The following is a 14358-nucleotide window of genomic DNA, read 5'->3' on the forward strand; positions in this document are numbered from 1 at the left end:
AAAGAGGACATCAGAAACTGAGGCTGTTTGTGTTGCTTTATTTAGCAATACAACAAGAGTCAATGGAGGTTATTGCTTCTCACAGGAACCCTCAGGTAGCAGCAGCAGCAGCAGCTTTTTTAGCTGCCCTCTCTTCCAACATCCTCTGCTTCTGCTTTGCCAAGCACTTCCTAGCAGAATAATTGGCCCCCAGGTCAAAATCTGGAAAGATAGGTTCACATCAGTGCAGTTAGAAGAAACCCAATAAGCTTTTCCTTAGTTGTTAAAAGAGGGGCAGCTGGCAGTGAGGCATTAGTGGCCCACAAGGTTACATTGGGTCAGACAAGGAAGGCTTACATCGGTCCTGGTAGGCCTTGGCCACCTTGGCAAACTGCTCCAGTTCCTTGGCACAGTTTTGCTTGTAGCTCTCTCCTTCCCTCTGCTGACAGGCTTTAAGTCGTCCCTGGATAATGTTGACAATTTCTTGGTCAACTTTGCTGTTTTAAGACAAAAGAGTCTTTAGGACAAGGCTGAAACAGACTGAACTGCCTCATTGCTTAGGGAATGATATAGTGAGATGTGCCAGGCAGGTCACTTACTAGTCCCTTCTCCATTGCATGTCAGCTTCATACATGCAAATGACGTCCTTCTCCTTGCATTCAGTGATATCTGGCACACGCCTGTACTGCCGGTGGTAGTAGTACTGCTTGTTCTTGGCATGCTGCTCCTCTATGAACTCTACATGCAAAGAGGAAACCCCAAATCAGCTGACGCTTAGTTTTGTGGGTGGGTTTCCTGATAATAGTCCATGGACTTCTTGGGTGAGGGTCTGGGTTACTAGGGCATGGCCACACCAGCAGTTCAGCTGCATTATCCTGCCTTGTGCTTCCAACAAACCCGAAGGGCAGACAAGGAGCTGGAGAGCACGCAAAACCCAGTTTTGCAAGCTCACCTGCCCCATGAGTCCTTCTGTAGGCAAGTTCTGCTCTTAGCAGAACTTGGCTCTGATCATGGATCTAAAGCTCTCCTGTGGCAAGTGCACCTGCTCGTAGAGGTCAAAGCTCATACACGCACATAGAACGGCTTCCAGAATTCCACTCAACCCAAAGAACTGCCTGTAAAGCCGGGCAGCGTGTGCAATCCCAACAAATCCCAGTAACTAGATTTTTGTAACCACCCACCAGTGACCAGTGGTGATCCCAACACTGGGAAGCAGCGGGGGGGGGGGGGGACTGGGGGGGGGGGGAAACGAGCTGGCTTACGCGCCCAAATGTTCTGTTCTTGGAGCAAATGCTCTTGAGTAAACGGATGAAGCGACGGGTACTTGGGAGTAGGGCCGAGCGGCTGCGGCCGCGGCCCCGGGGCCGGCCCTGGGCCCGGAGGAGGCTACCGACCCCGCGGGCAGGCAGATGGTGGCGGTGGCCCCCTAGAGCGTGCGCTGGGGGCCACGGCGGGGACCGGGGTGACCCCTGAAGTTTAGGGGGCGCTAGGGGGCACCGCGGGCAGCGGCGGGAAGGCGTCCTGGGGGCGGGTGGGGCGGGCTGGATCCCGGTACCTCTCGCAAGGGTCACAGGCCGGTCCACGATGAGGTCAAAGGCTTTCGTCAAGTAGGGTATGGGGTTGAGCAGCGAGGGGTGCGGCGGGGGCGCCGGCGTGCGGCGCGGGGGCTCGGGGTACACATCCTTGTCCCAGGAGTCCGGCATGGCTGCGGGCGGGTGCGGACAGCGGCGACGGGAATCGCGGGTCGGTGACCGGAGGACGCCGCGGCCCAGGCGCCGCAGTGCGCAGGCGTAGGCGCGGCGGGTCGGATACTGCGCTTGCGCGGGGGTTGGGGGGTTGGTGGAGGGAAAGAGCAGCCGCCGCGAAGCACCACGGGATTGAGGCTCGGTCTCGTTCTCTTGCTCGTCCCCTGGTGGCACTTGTGTTATTGCACCCGCCAGGTTTTTTTTTTTTTTTTTTTTTTTTGCCAGTGCTGGGCCTTGAACTCAGGGCCTGAGCACCGTCCCTGGCTTGTTTTTGCTCAAGGCTAGCACGCTACCTCTTGAGCCACAGCGCCACTTCCGGCCTTTTCTGTTTATGTGGTGCTAAGGAATTGAATCCAGGGCTTCATGCATGCTAGGTAAGCATCCTGCCGCTAAGCCACATTCCTAGCCCCTGCCTGCCTTTTCGGAATTGGTAACTGTGCTAAGCTACACAGGTAGGTAGACAACACACAAGAAATAAATTGACAAGTAATATGAAACAGCAAACACTCTGCTCCTCCAGGAAGACTTCCAGGATTGCCGAGCCCCTACAGCCTGCTCTGGCCCTCCAGCCTCTGTCAAGGCTCCTCATGAGCTGGCTGATGCTAGTTAACTTAGTGGAGAAGGAAGCAGTCAGGGGAGAGGCAGCCTCTCCACCCCACACCCACACAGGGTGCTCTGGACAGCTCCTGTTATTTCTATGGTGGACCTAGGCACCAGAACATCCAACTGACCATAGCTGTGCTGGCTGCCAACCATCATGTCCACCCTGGCTGGTGTCCAGGGAGGTCATTCATCACTTTCTGTCCAGTGTCAAGAGGCCAGAGGCACAGAGCCATTGGTCCTAATGTGCTGTAGAATCTAAAATCGCAGAAACAAACATCAGATCTTCAGATTACAAACTGACAGATCAACGGATCTCAAGTATGCAGCAATTAAAAAATCCACCTTCCTTTAGTGCTGTCATAGGCCCTGAAGAACTCTGAGATTACACAGCGATGAGACAAGATGTCCTTAGAGCCACATTATTAGAAATAAGCTAGCTGGGTATCATGGGGCACATCTCTGCTATGCCAGAGGCTCAGGAGGGAGGATGGCTTGAGACCACAGAGGAAGGAAGTGCCAGCCTGGATCCAGGTGTCTCCACTCCAGACTGCCCATCCAGTGCCCTGCCTCTGCTCATTCCTGGCACTGGAGACCATGCTGGCCGCAGGGACTGACAGAGCGCTCCTGCCAGGGGCTAAATCTGGGATCTGGCTGCTGTGTGTCCTGGCCCTCACTCGACCTCTGGCTTGTGGTGAGGAGGCCCCTTCCTGACTGCGGGGACTACTGCCATGGTCAGTGGGCTGGAACCCCAGCAAACTGGCATTTCTGGGGAAGGGGCGGGGGGACAGCACTGACATCCTCCCGCAGGGACAATCCTTGGGGCTGGAAGGGACGTTTAGGAGGTATGAAGGGCCAGGGCTGGGCTGCTGACAGAGAAAGGGCAAGAGGGCCACCTGGTCTGGGTGCAGGGTTCACTCTGCCTCGCTGGGTGGGCCTCTCCCAAGCCCCCAGTAGCAGGAGGCTTGGGAGTATGGAGGCTTCCCCCTCTAAATCTCGACCCTTCTCCATATCCCTTCCTTAGCTGAGTGGGAAGCCCTGGGGACCCACCCACCTCTACCCAAGGACTCTCGCCCACTTTCCAGATCTGGGCAGTGGGTTCATCTTGCTGCTGCCCCGTGGGAGCCACTGGCTCTGAAATCCTCTTTCTTGGTCCCCTCACCCAGTCCCACCGGAAGTTCTCTGCCCCTCGACACGGGCACTTGGGCTTCCTGCCCCACAAGAGGAGTCGCCGGCACCGGGGCAAGGTGAAGACATGGCCCCGGGACGACCCCAGCAAGCCCGTGCACCTCACCGCCTTCCTGGGCTACAAGGCAGGCATGACACACACTCTGCGTGAGGTGCACCGGCCCGGCCTCAGTGAGTCACTGCTGCACGCGTGTGTGCATGTGTGTGTGCGTATAGCTGTGTACAGCCTTCCAGGTGTGAGCCCAGAGGAGTCAGTCAGAACAGGGGTAGCACCGGCCCCTCACCGAGCACTGCCACCCCTACAAATGAGGAGACAGAGGCACAGAGCAGCCGAGGCCTAAACCCCATTCTCAGCCTTTTCTTTCATTTTTAAAATGTCTTTCATTTTGCTTCATGGCAGCCTAGGCAGCAATCGCCATAAAATTGTGGGGGTTTCCAGAGGCTGCTAGAACTCATAAAATTGCATCTTCTGTTATTAAAACTCAGGATGAGGGGCTGGGAATGTGGCTTAGTGGTAAAGTGCTTGCCTTGCATGCATGAAGCCGGGGGTTCAATTCCTCAGCACCACGTACACAGAAAAAGCCGGAGGTGGCGCTGTGGCTCAAGAGGTAGAGTGCTAGACTTGAGCAAAAAGCAGCTCAGGGGCAGGGCCCAGGCCCTAAGTTCAAGCCCCAGGACAGATACACACACACACGCACGCGCTCACATGCACACCAGCCAGGATGCTTTTTGCAGGGTGGCCTCTTTGCCCACCAGCCAGTGCTTGTGCTTTCCTGGGTCACCTAGTGTGGCTGGCTCTTTTTTTTTTTTTTGCCAGTCCTGGGGCTTGGACTCTGGGCCTGAGCACTTTCCTTGGCTTCTTTTTGCTCAAGGCTAGCACTCTGCCACTTGAGCCACAGTGCCACTTCTGGCCATTTTCTATAAATGTGGTGGTGAGGAATCGAACCCAGGGCTTCACATATATGAGGCGAGCACTTTTACCTCTAGGCCATATTCCCAGCCCCTGTGGCTGGCTCTTTTGCTCCCTTCCCATGGGCCTCAGGACCTCCCCTTTACTTCCCTGTCCCTGGGTTTCATCCAGAGATTTCCAAGCGGGAGGAGGTGGAGGCAGTGACAATTGTGGAGACGCCGCCACTGGTGGTGGTGGGTGTGGTGGGCTATGTAGCCACCCCACGAGGTCTGCGGAGCTTCAAGACCATCTTTGCAGAACACCTCAGCGATGAGTGCCGCCGCCGCTTCTACAAGGACTGGTGAGTCCCTAGCACAAGCCCCCTGCTAGAATGAGGGGGTGATTGGGCGGGAGGAGAGGTGGTTGCACCGTGTGGAAGGTAGTAAGTGTGTGTGTGTGCACACACATGTGTGTGTGTGTCCTCACTTCAGTGGAAATGAACACATATTAAAGTGCTGGAGAGGAGGGGGCTGGGATATGGCCTAGTGGCAAGAGTGCCTGCCTCGTATACATGAGGCCCTGGGTTCAATTCCCCTGCACCACATATATAGAAAACGGCCAGAAGTGGCGCTGTGGCTCAAGTGGCAGAGTGCTAGCCTTGAGCAAAAAGAAGCCAGGGACAGTGCTTAGGCCCTGAGTCCAAGGCCCAGGACTGGCAAAAACAAAAACAAAACAAAATGAAAAAATAAAGTACCGGAGAGGAAATTGTGATCAAGGAAAAAGGAAGAAGATATTGCAATCTAATCTGTTGAAATTGCAGAGTTGACCGAGCTTCCTAGCAGCCCAGGTGAAAAGGAGAAGAGGAACCATGAAGCTTTTGTACACAGAAAGAAAGGCATTCCCCGGCCTCTATATTCCCTGGCACTATATCCTGATAGGAAAGGCCTACCTGCCCAAGGAGCCTCTCCTATCCTCCACAGTTCCCACTTGATGGAGACCTGGGCACTGCACACCACTGACCCTCTATGAGGGGTGCTGAGTGTAGGCTCCAGTCAGCATGGCCTCGGTGCCCAGGGTCAGCTGGCCAGCCTCTCTAGTCCCTCTGCAGAGGATGAGGAGCCCCACTGCATGGGCTGCCCCAAGGATGGGGTAGGTGAAGAGAGCAGAATGTTTGGCACAGAGCACCTGACCAGCAAAATGTCAGCTGTCCTGTTTCTGCTGCTCCTACCATGCATTTGCCTCTTGTCCAGGGCCTTTAATCTCCATGAACTTCAGTTTCTTCCTCTCTGGAGTGGGGATGATATTTTCCACCTTCCAGATTCAGGTGAGGGTTAGACATTATGTATGCCAGGCCCGCAGCATAAGACTTATTCGCTGCACCCACTACTGGCTTTAGAAATGCTATCAAAGGGCTGGGAATATGGGCTAGTGGCAAGAGTGCTTGCCTGGTATACATGAGGCCCTGGGTTCAATTCCCCAGCACCACACATACAGAAAATGGCCAGAAGTGGCACTGTGGTTCAAGTGGCAGAGTGCTATCCTTGAGCAAAAAGTCCAAGCCTCAGGACTGGCCAAAAAAAAAAAAAATGCTATCAAAGCTGGGCATGATAGCCCATGCCTTTAATCCTGGCACTGTCAAGGTCAAGGCCAGCCTGGGCTGCATATTGAGACCCTGTTTAGAAAAAGAAAAAGAAAAGGTGTGGCAGGCAGGATTGCCTCCTGGACTACAGTGGCTGGGAGGGCTCCCGCTGTACAGGATGTAGGAAACTGAGTTTCAAAGAGGGAGGTGGGGTGGGATGGTACATGGAGCCAACCAGAGCCTCAGGGGAGGTCCCAGGACAAGGGGCATCAGCTTGGTGGACTGCGTGGCCAGGGCATCAGCTCTGGGAGCCTCTGAGTGCCTCCTGTATGTGGCGCAGGCACAAGAGCAAGAAAAAAGCTTTCACCAAGGCCTGCAAGAGGTGGCGGGACACTGCTGGCAAAAAGCAGCTCCAGAAAGACTTCGCTGCCATGAAGAAGTACTGCAAGGTCATTCGGGTCATTGTCCACACCCAGGTCAGTCTCCCCATTCCCCCCTTGGCAACTTCCAGGAGCCTGACAAATGTCAACCTAAAAATACCCGGAGCCTTGGGCACAGGCCCAGGGGCTGGCCACCACAGTCCCAGGATGGGATGTCCAGTGTCAGTCAGTGTCACTGACAGCTGCAAACTGCAGGCCACTGGCGGTGCCCCTCTGCTAAAGAAGGCCCTGAAATACTTGAAGGGTTCAGAGCTTCAGCCTGAAGGCCAGCCTCACCTGGGGTCTGGTGTTGTGTGGGCTGTTGTGTGTTGTGGGCTGGAGGTAATTCTGGAACAGTCCTAGGTGTTGGGGGAAGACTTCTCTAGGCCCCTGGGTACTCTCAGACTGGTGGTTGGTGGGTGAATCATGGCTTCATGCCCATCTCCAGGGCAGACTCTACCACCATGGGGCGGAGGCCTAGGACAAGGACCATGCTGTTGGGCTCCAGGATCCATAAATCCTTCCTGAGCATTACACTGTGATCTAAGTCTTGTTGCTCCCATGACCTCCCTGTATGCTGGCCCTTCCATGTCAGCTGGAGTCCTGCTGCTGGCTGCCACCTCTGTCTGACCTGCACTTAGAGACGAGGCTCCGGCCTACATTTCTCTGGCCTGGCCACCCTCCTTCTGCCATCTGTTCACACTGACCTCCTTTCCCATGCTGGTTCCTTTGTCTAAAATGCTCCCTGGCTCCTTCCTGCCATTCGTGTCACTTCACTTCTCGGAGTCAGTGCTTCATCACTCTATCTGAAGTACCCTCCCCCGCCCCCAGCCCATCAGGCCATCTCCAACAGTGACTTCTGTCCCCCCAACTGTCTGTTCCCCTGCCTGCCTCTTCTTCCCTGCTGTACCATTGGTGCCTGGCATAGACAACAGCCCACAGCTGGGGTGTCCACCAGGTGAGCTGACTACCTCACCTCGTCCTGCAGATGAAGCTGCTGCCCTTCCGGCAGAAGAAGGCCCACATCATGGAGATCCAGCTCAATGGTGGCACGGTGGCTGAGAAGGTGGCCTGGGCGCAGGCCCGGATGGAGAAGCAGGTGCCGGTGCACACCGTGTTTAGCCAGAGCGAGGTGATTGATGTCATCGCAGTCACCAAGGGCCGTGGTGTCAAAGGTAGGGCTTGGCAGGGGTGGCGGCCCCCTGAGATGGCTACCTGGAGGGGGTTGGGGTGCCAGCCCCAGAGAAGCTGCCAGGTGGCAATGAGACAGGCCTTTCAGCCACTGGCCCTGGCCGCCCATAGGGGTCACTAGCCGCTGGCACACCAAGAAACTGCCTCGGAAGACACACAAGGGGCTGCGCAAGGTGGCCTGCATCGGTGCCTGGCACCCAGCCCGCGTGGGCTGCTCCATCGCCCGGGCTGGGCAGAAGGGTTACCATCACCGCACGGAGCTCAACAAGAAGGTGCGTCCGCAGCCTGGGGAGGGGACGCCATTGGGTAGCACTAGTGTCCGACGGACACTGCCCGGGCGACAAAACACCCCCACCAGTGCCTGAGTCACAACCCAGTGCGGTCAGGCATGGACATCCTGGACATACACTGGCCACAACTGTGCCTCCTTCTCCTGGCAGATCTATCGCATCGGCCGGGGGCTGCACATGGAGGATGGGAAGGTGGTCAGGAACAATGCATCCACCAACTACGATGTGACAGACAAGTCCATCACTCCACTTGTGAGTGTGGGCAGCCAGGCTGCTCTGGGGTTTTGGCACAGAGGGGGCTCAGGCCCAGCTGGGTGCTATTCTGCCCCAGGAGCGGGAGGTATGCGCCCCACAGCCAGTGTGAGCTCAAGGGCCAGGTTGTAACTAGGATTCTAGGCTGTTAAGTGAGATAATGCAGGAAAAGGAGTTAGCTTGCAACTCAGACAAGGCCCCCATCAGTGTTCAAGCATGAGGGTGTCACCCCTGCACCTGGAGGCTGAGCACAGTGCTCCTCCTAACACAGCCCTGCATGGGGAATTCTCCCAGGGCTCCCAGTGGCATCCCAGCCTCAGCCCTTGATCTTGCTTGGCCTGGTCCTGACCTGTCCTTCTCCCCTTTCTCAGGGTGGCTTCCCACACTATGGGGAAGTCAACAATGACTTCGTTATGCTGAAGGGTTGCATCGCAGGCACAAAGAAGCGGGTCATCACGCTGAGGAAGGTCAGCACAGCATGGTGGACTGGGGTCCTGGGGACCCAACCTTGGGCCATCTTGTCCTGTCCTCCAGCCTGCTGTGGGTAGGGTGGTGGGGGCAGAGAGGGAGGGGTCTGGCAGGATTGAGTGAACTGGAGGTGAACGGGGAGTGGATGGGATGGGATGGGGGAGTCATTGGCCTTCACACCTCCTCTCCTGTGGTCCCCCAGTCTCTCCTGGTGCACCACAGCCGACAAGCACTGGAAAATATCGAGCTCAAGTTCATTGACACCACCTCTAAGTTTGGCCATGGACGCTTCCAGACAGCAGCAGAGAAGAGAGCCTTCATGGTGTGCACTCCAGGGCTACCCCCAGGCTGGGCCACGGAAGGGGGCAGGGATCACCCCAGACTGGGCCGCTGGGGGTGGGGCAGGGGTCCAGCAGGGTTGGCCTGCCCTGGATGGTGGGGTCATCCCTGGTTGGGCCATCGGGGTGGGGGGTAGGTCAGGAGTCCAGCAGGGCTGGCTGGTCCTGGGTGGCTCTGATCAGGGGTTGCATTCCAGGACAGACTGTGATTAACCCTCCTCCTGCCCCTATCCGACGCAGGGCCCCCAGAAGAAGCATCTGGAGAAGGAGAAGCAGGAGACGGCGGGGGACCTCTAGGCTCAACCCCGCCTGCCCCTCCCCGGCCCTGCCCCGCCGGTCCCGAAATAAAATCCCGAGGCAGCACTTCCCTATGTCTACCAGGGTGCGAGGCTCGGAAACGCCAGGCGAGAGCTGGCCGCACAGGGCTCAGCTCGGGGGCGGTGGCAGGGGTGGGGAGGAGGCGGTCCCGTGGTCCCGCAGCCGCCCCGCGGGATCCACCCGGGCCTCCGCGGCTGCGAGCGGAGGGGCGGGCCTAAGTGCCGGGGGCGGGGCTTCTAGGAAAAGGCTCAGGAATGGTCCTTGGGAGCTCGTGACGGGCGGGGTGTGTGTCGAAGGGCGGGGTCTGCTGGGAAGTCGGAATCTGACAGGCCCTCGGGAGGGGGCGGGGCCTCCTGGTGGCGGAAACCGGAACCTGGTCCTCGGGGGAGGGCGTGGCATCGGTGGAGGCGGGGCGTAGGGCAGGTCGCGAGGCGATTGGCTCTCTGGAGGGGAGGGGCGGTCCGGAGCCGGTCTCGGGTCCCGAGTCCGCAGGTCTGCTCCGGCACCCGCGGCGGCGGTCCCGGTGGCGCCATGTCGTTCTGCAGCTTCTTTGGGGGCGAAGTTTTCCAGAACCACTTTGAGCCAGGTCCAGCCTGCGGTCTCCGGATGGGAGGGCTGGGGGTGGGGGTGTGCATTAAGTGGGGCCCCTGAGCCCACCGAGGCCCCTAAGCGTGGCCGCTAGGAGGGAATGGACCGGGAGGGCCTGGGGCCCGGGAATATCGGGAACCTGAGGAATGGACTCGGGGAGGGCCTGGGGGCCCTGGAAGATCCGGACCTGACGGGAGGGGCGGCAAGGGAGGAGAGAGGGTCAGTACGTGGCCCTTTTCTGGAGGACTTGCGGGGCTGAGTACTGTGGAGGGCGGGGGCGGGGGGTGTTTGAACTGCAGAGGGAAGCCATGAAACATCTGGGCCAGGGCAGTGCCGGGTGTTACCCCAGCCATTTCCCCTTCAAAGATTTCTGGAGTGATGGACAGGTATTAATTGTCCCCTTCAGATCTGAATGTGCTGCCCAGAAATCACGGGTGCCAGTCACCCAGCCCCTGCCAATGTCCAGTGAACTTTGTTTAGTCTGGGTGGCATGGTTTGGGCCAGCTCTCAGCTCTGGGTCCTAGCTGTGAAAAATGCTGGCTAGCCCCTTTCTAGCCGAGCTCTCCTGACAATGGACTTATTTGGTAAAAAAAAAACACATCCTTAGGAACTGGAGTCAGAGCTCTAGTGCCAGCCATGAGGGGAAAAAGTTGAGCAAGAATAGGAAGGACTTGAATTCACACTCACCCACACCCCACTTCCCCACTAAAAACAAACTATATTCATAGGCAAGACTGGGACATGGGCGTCTCAGGGGTAGAAGCTGTTGGGTGTCACTCCTTTAGGGAGCTGGGCTATGACACTGGGCTTCTGTAGGTGTGTAGCTATGACACAGGCTCACCAGGGCAAAGCCTCCCCCTCTGTCTGTAGAGTCCTGGTGCCCTGCCATGCTGTAGACTGCACTCCTGGTTCTTTGCTTCCTTCTCAAGTTCCTGGTAAAGGCTGGGCAGGTCACAGACCTCAGGAAGGCTGTCCTCAGGTTTTGGGTGGGGGATGACTTAGTACCCCTGGAGGTTCCTGTTTTTATTCTTTCAAGCAGTGGTGCAACTTATTTTTGTAACCTTCTCTGTCCCTGTACCCCAGAGTGATGTTTTGCGGATAGAAAAAAACCCGGCGACCCCTGCCCTTGTCTCTCTGGACATCCTGATGACCTGGATGCCTCTTTTTTTGGGAGGGAGGAGGCAACATGGGGTCTTGAACTTAGGGCCTGGGCACTTAAAAGCTTTTTTGCTCAAGGCTGGCAACCCTACCGTTTGAGCTACCACTACACTTCTGGGTTTTAGGTGGCTAATTGGAGATGAGTCTCTCAGACTTTTCTGCCTGGCTAGCTTTGAACTGTGATCCTTAGATCTCAGTCTCCAAGTAGCTGAGATAACAGGTGTAAGCCACAGCACCCCACTTGGAGGTCTGTTGCTGGGACCGTTCTCTCCCTGACTGGAGGTTCAGTCCAGGGTCTTCGTGGGTGGCCATTTGGCAATGGGGGGGGGCAGGTGGTCACATCAGGGCTTCCCTGTGGGTCCTGCAAGAGTGGAGAATACAGGTCTATCTGGCCACACACTTTTTTCTGGGCATCTGCAACATCACACCTCTTCTTGCTGACATGTAAAGTGGAAGTGGGTTGTTGAGAGCATGGATGAAACCAGCGTGAAATGTGAGCTCAGTGCCATGTGTCCCCCCGAGCCAGCAGGGCCTCTGAGCACTGACCTCATGAGTGGGAAGAGCACATCTGGGCCAAGCATCAGGGTACTTGCCCCCAACAAGCTGGAGCTGAGGCCTCTGCTTTGACTCCCCTGGCCCAGGTGTCTATGTATGTGCCAAGTGTGGCTATGAGCTCTTCTCCAGTCGCTCCAAGTATGCACACTCATCTCCGTGGCCAGCCTTCACTGAGACTATTCATGCAGACAGCGTGGCCAAGCGTCCGGAGCACCATCGCCCTGAAGCCTTGAAGGTGGGTGGCAGTGGCTAGGTTGGGGGCTGACCCAGGAGGCCCAGAGAGCCAGTCATGTCTTCCTTCCTCTGCTCCCCTAAAATGGGTGGGCCTTCAAGGCTGTTTCAGGCTTTCAGGCTCCACCACCGAGCCTGGTGTCCTGGCAGAGCATGGGCAGCAGGGCAGATTCCCTTCAGAAGCTCCAGCTAGCTTGGGAATTGGGCAGATGGGAGAAACACCATCCACCAGGGGCGGGAAGGGCATTGCTGTGGCCTCTGTGACCCTGAAACTCATGAGGCCGTGTTGTCTTCTCAGGTTTCTTGTGGCAGGTGTGGCAATGGGCTGGGCCACGAGTTCCTGAACGACGGCCCCACGAGGGGGCAGTCCCGATTTTGAATCTTCAGCAGCTCCCTGAAGTTCATCCCTAAAGGTGAGCGTGGGGGCGACATTGTGGGTATGGGGACTGCCCCATGGTCCCTGGGGAGGTGTTGGGGGGGGAGGTGTTGGGGGTGGAGGAGGGCACATCCTGCCTGTGCTGGTCCATTTACTGTGTCACATCAGGGACAACAGGGTGAATGTCCTCTGGTCGATCTGAGTGTCCCACCCAGTCATGTCAGGGAGTGTGGCCAAAGCTACTGTAGTAGTGAGTGGAGTCTGAGAGCGTGGTTTGTGTGGCTGAGTGTCCCTCACACCACAGTCAGCTTCTGAGCCTGCCCCCCTCTGCACAGTGGCTGTGGTCGCAGAGCCCCCTTCCTAGTCAACTGAGGACAGTGGCGTGGCAGGCTGTGCTCTTTGGAGCAGCACACAGTATCAGCTCGGTGCCCCAAGCAGTGTTCTCATAGTAACAGTTTGGTGGACCTGTTCCCCCAGCCATGTTCTCAGCAGTGGCCACTGGTGTCATTTTCGAGCTGTCTGTATTCTGTCTCCACAGCCTCCTCTGGCCTGTGGCTCTCCGCTCTCGGGGTCCTCACGCGTCTTCACGCTGTCTGCACATGTGTTCACCCCTCCCCATGCTCTGTGACTCCCAAGTCCAGCTCTAATCTCGCTGTCCCCAGGGTTACCCCGTCCCTTATCCCTGTTTTCATGCTCTGCACCATGGAACTGTCAGTAGTACGGGCCTGTGTGGGGGTCAGTGATGAGCCTGAGGTGATGTTTGTCTCCACCTTCATTGTTCTGTACGACAAAACCACTATGGGTCCTGTAGATTTCAGGGATCCATATGTGTGCCCTCTAGCTTGCCTACTGTCCAAAGAATGAGTTAATGCCATCTTGTTTTCTCTCTCTTTTTTTTCCAGGCAAAGAAACTTCTGCTGCCCAGGGGCAATAGGTGGGCAGCTTCCAACCCCACCCCAGCTGGACTCGTGGAGGCTATACCATCTTGGCATTGAATTCTAGGCATTCGGATAGGGAGGCAGGGCAGGGGTGGCTGAAACATCAGAAAGGCCCACAAGCCTGAGCTCTGAAGAGAATCTCCTTGCACAAAGCACCTGCAGGGGCCCTGGGCTGAGCCAATGGCTTTTTTGGCTTCAAGTTCACACAGTTTCCAGGAGAATTATATGCCCCATGTATTCCTGCTGTTTCCTCCCTGGCTATTTGCACTGCACCCCCCCCATCTCCCCCTCCCCCCTGCCATGGAGACCAATTCCAATGCCTGGACTTCACCCCAGTGCTGTGCTTTCCCTTGCCTGTTGTGGGAGGAGGAAGGCAAACATGGCTGCCTGGGCCAGCCCCTCCAGCCCTGGTCACTGCATGATCTGCTCTGGCAAAATCCTCATAGGGCAGCCAGGGTGGTGACAATCTGTGGCCTGTAGGAGGAGCGGGCCAATGGGACAGCGGAGAAATCTGAGCCCTATTTCACCATCTGCTGGTTCAGCTTGCCTCATTCGGATTTGGGGAAGTAACTGTTGCTTCCTTACCTGATTGGTGCAGCTGCCCTGGGGTCATCGGCCTCAGTCCACACCTGTAGAGGTGTCTCAAGTTCTGTCTCCTGTGCCTTGCTGGGTGTGCCCGGACACTCTTCCCATGGGAGGTGGGGGGAGGCTGAAGACTGCCTCCCAGCTCAAGTCCTGGAGTAATCAGGTGGAAATCAATAAAGGAGAGCCCTGGCCCCACACATGGCTGGCTAGTGCTCTTACCACTGAGCCCCACTGAGCCGTGCTCCAGCACTAGCCTGCTTCTTTGTTAACATCCAGAATGTGAGGATGAACATCAGGACTTGATGTTATTTTTACTTGGCCTGAAGATATTTATGGCTCTGTGTTGGGGATGCAGCTGTTTGCAAAATGGGGCCTGGGGGGTGGTGAACCCTAGGAGACAGAGTAGTGAGAAAGTGCAACCCATCGCCACTGGGTTGAGGAAGCTGAGTCATTGCAAGTCACTAGAGTCCACAGTGGCAGGGACCAAGTGACAAGGGACCAAGAGCTACCAGGAGAGCTGGCAGTCCCACCTGCACTCAGACCTGGAGTGGTGGAATGGGGGCCTGACCCCTGCCTAGACTGAATGAATGTCCATCCAAGAAACAAGACTAACATGAATCCGGGAACAACTGTGTCCCCCATCAATCCCCTGCTGGATTAGAGACCCAGAG

The 14358-nt window shown here is 56.8% G+C and overlaps 3 protein-coding genes across 4 annotated transcripts; 2 read left to right on the top strand and 1 right to left on the bottom strand.

Moving 5' to 3' along the window:
- Window positions 1–21: 21 nt before the first annotated feature.
- On the bottom strand, window positions 22–1777 carry Ndufb10 (NADH:ubiquinone oxidoreductase subunit B10). The gene is made up of 4 exons (XM_048332498.1): window positions 1535–1777; window positions 579–717; window positions 337–476; window positions 22–201 (listed from the first exon to the last, which is right to left on the bottom strand). The coding sequence occupies exons 1-4, from the start codon at window positions 1680–1682 to the stop codon at window positions 92–94; spliced, it is 537 nt and encodes a 178-aa protein (XP_048188455.1). The 5' UTR covers window positions 1683–1777; the 3' UTR covers window positions 22–91.
- Window positions 1778–2977: 1200 nt separating this feature from the next.
- Rpl3l (ribosomal protein L3 like) lies at window positions 2978–9301 on the top strand. Its single transcript, XM_048332452.1, has 10 exons — window positions 2978–3058; window positions 3491–3683; window positions 4594–4762; window positions 6321–6456; window positions 7388–7574; window positions 7702–7862; window positions 8031–8132; window positions 8504–8599; window positions 8803–8922; window positions 9179–9301. The coding sequence occupies exons 1-10, from the start codon at window positions 3056–3058 to the stop codon at window positions 9233–9235; spliced, it is 1224 nt and encodes a 407-aa protein (XP_048188409.1). The 5' UTR covers window positions 2978–3055; the 3' UTR covers window positions 9236–9301.
- A 349-nt stretch (window positions 9302–9650) lies between these two features.
- Msrb1 (methionine sulfoxide reductase B1) lies at window positions 9651–13912 on the top strand. 2 transcript variants are annotated; one of them, XM_048332457.1, is made up of 4 exons: window positions 9707–9842; window positions 11644–11792; window positions 12087–12201; window positions 13067–13912. In XM_048332457.1, the coding sequence occupies exons 1-4, from the start codon at window positions 9788–9790 to the stop codon at window positions 13096–13098; spliced, it is 351 nt and encodes a 116-aa protein (XP_048188414.1). In that variant the 5' UTR covers window positions 9707–9787; the 3' UTR covers window positions 13099–13912. The 2 variants fall into 2 exon arrangements, with proteins under 2 accessions (XP_048188415.1, XP_048188414.1); XM_048332458.1 differs by lacking the exon at window positions 13067–13912 and having other exon boundaries at window positions 9651–9842; window positions 11644–11760; window positions 12087–12199.
- Window positions 13913–14358: the final 446 nt, after the last annotated feature.

Source organism: Perognathus longimembris, chromosome 23, assembly GCF_023159225.1.
Source record: "Perognathus longimembris pacificus isolate PPM17 chromosome 23, ASM2315922v1, whole genome shotgun sequence".
NCBI lineage: Eukaryota > Metazoa > Chordata > Mammalia > Rodentia > Heteromyidae > Perognathus > Perognathus longimembris.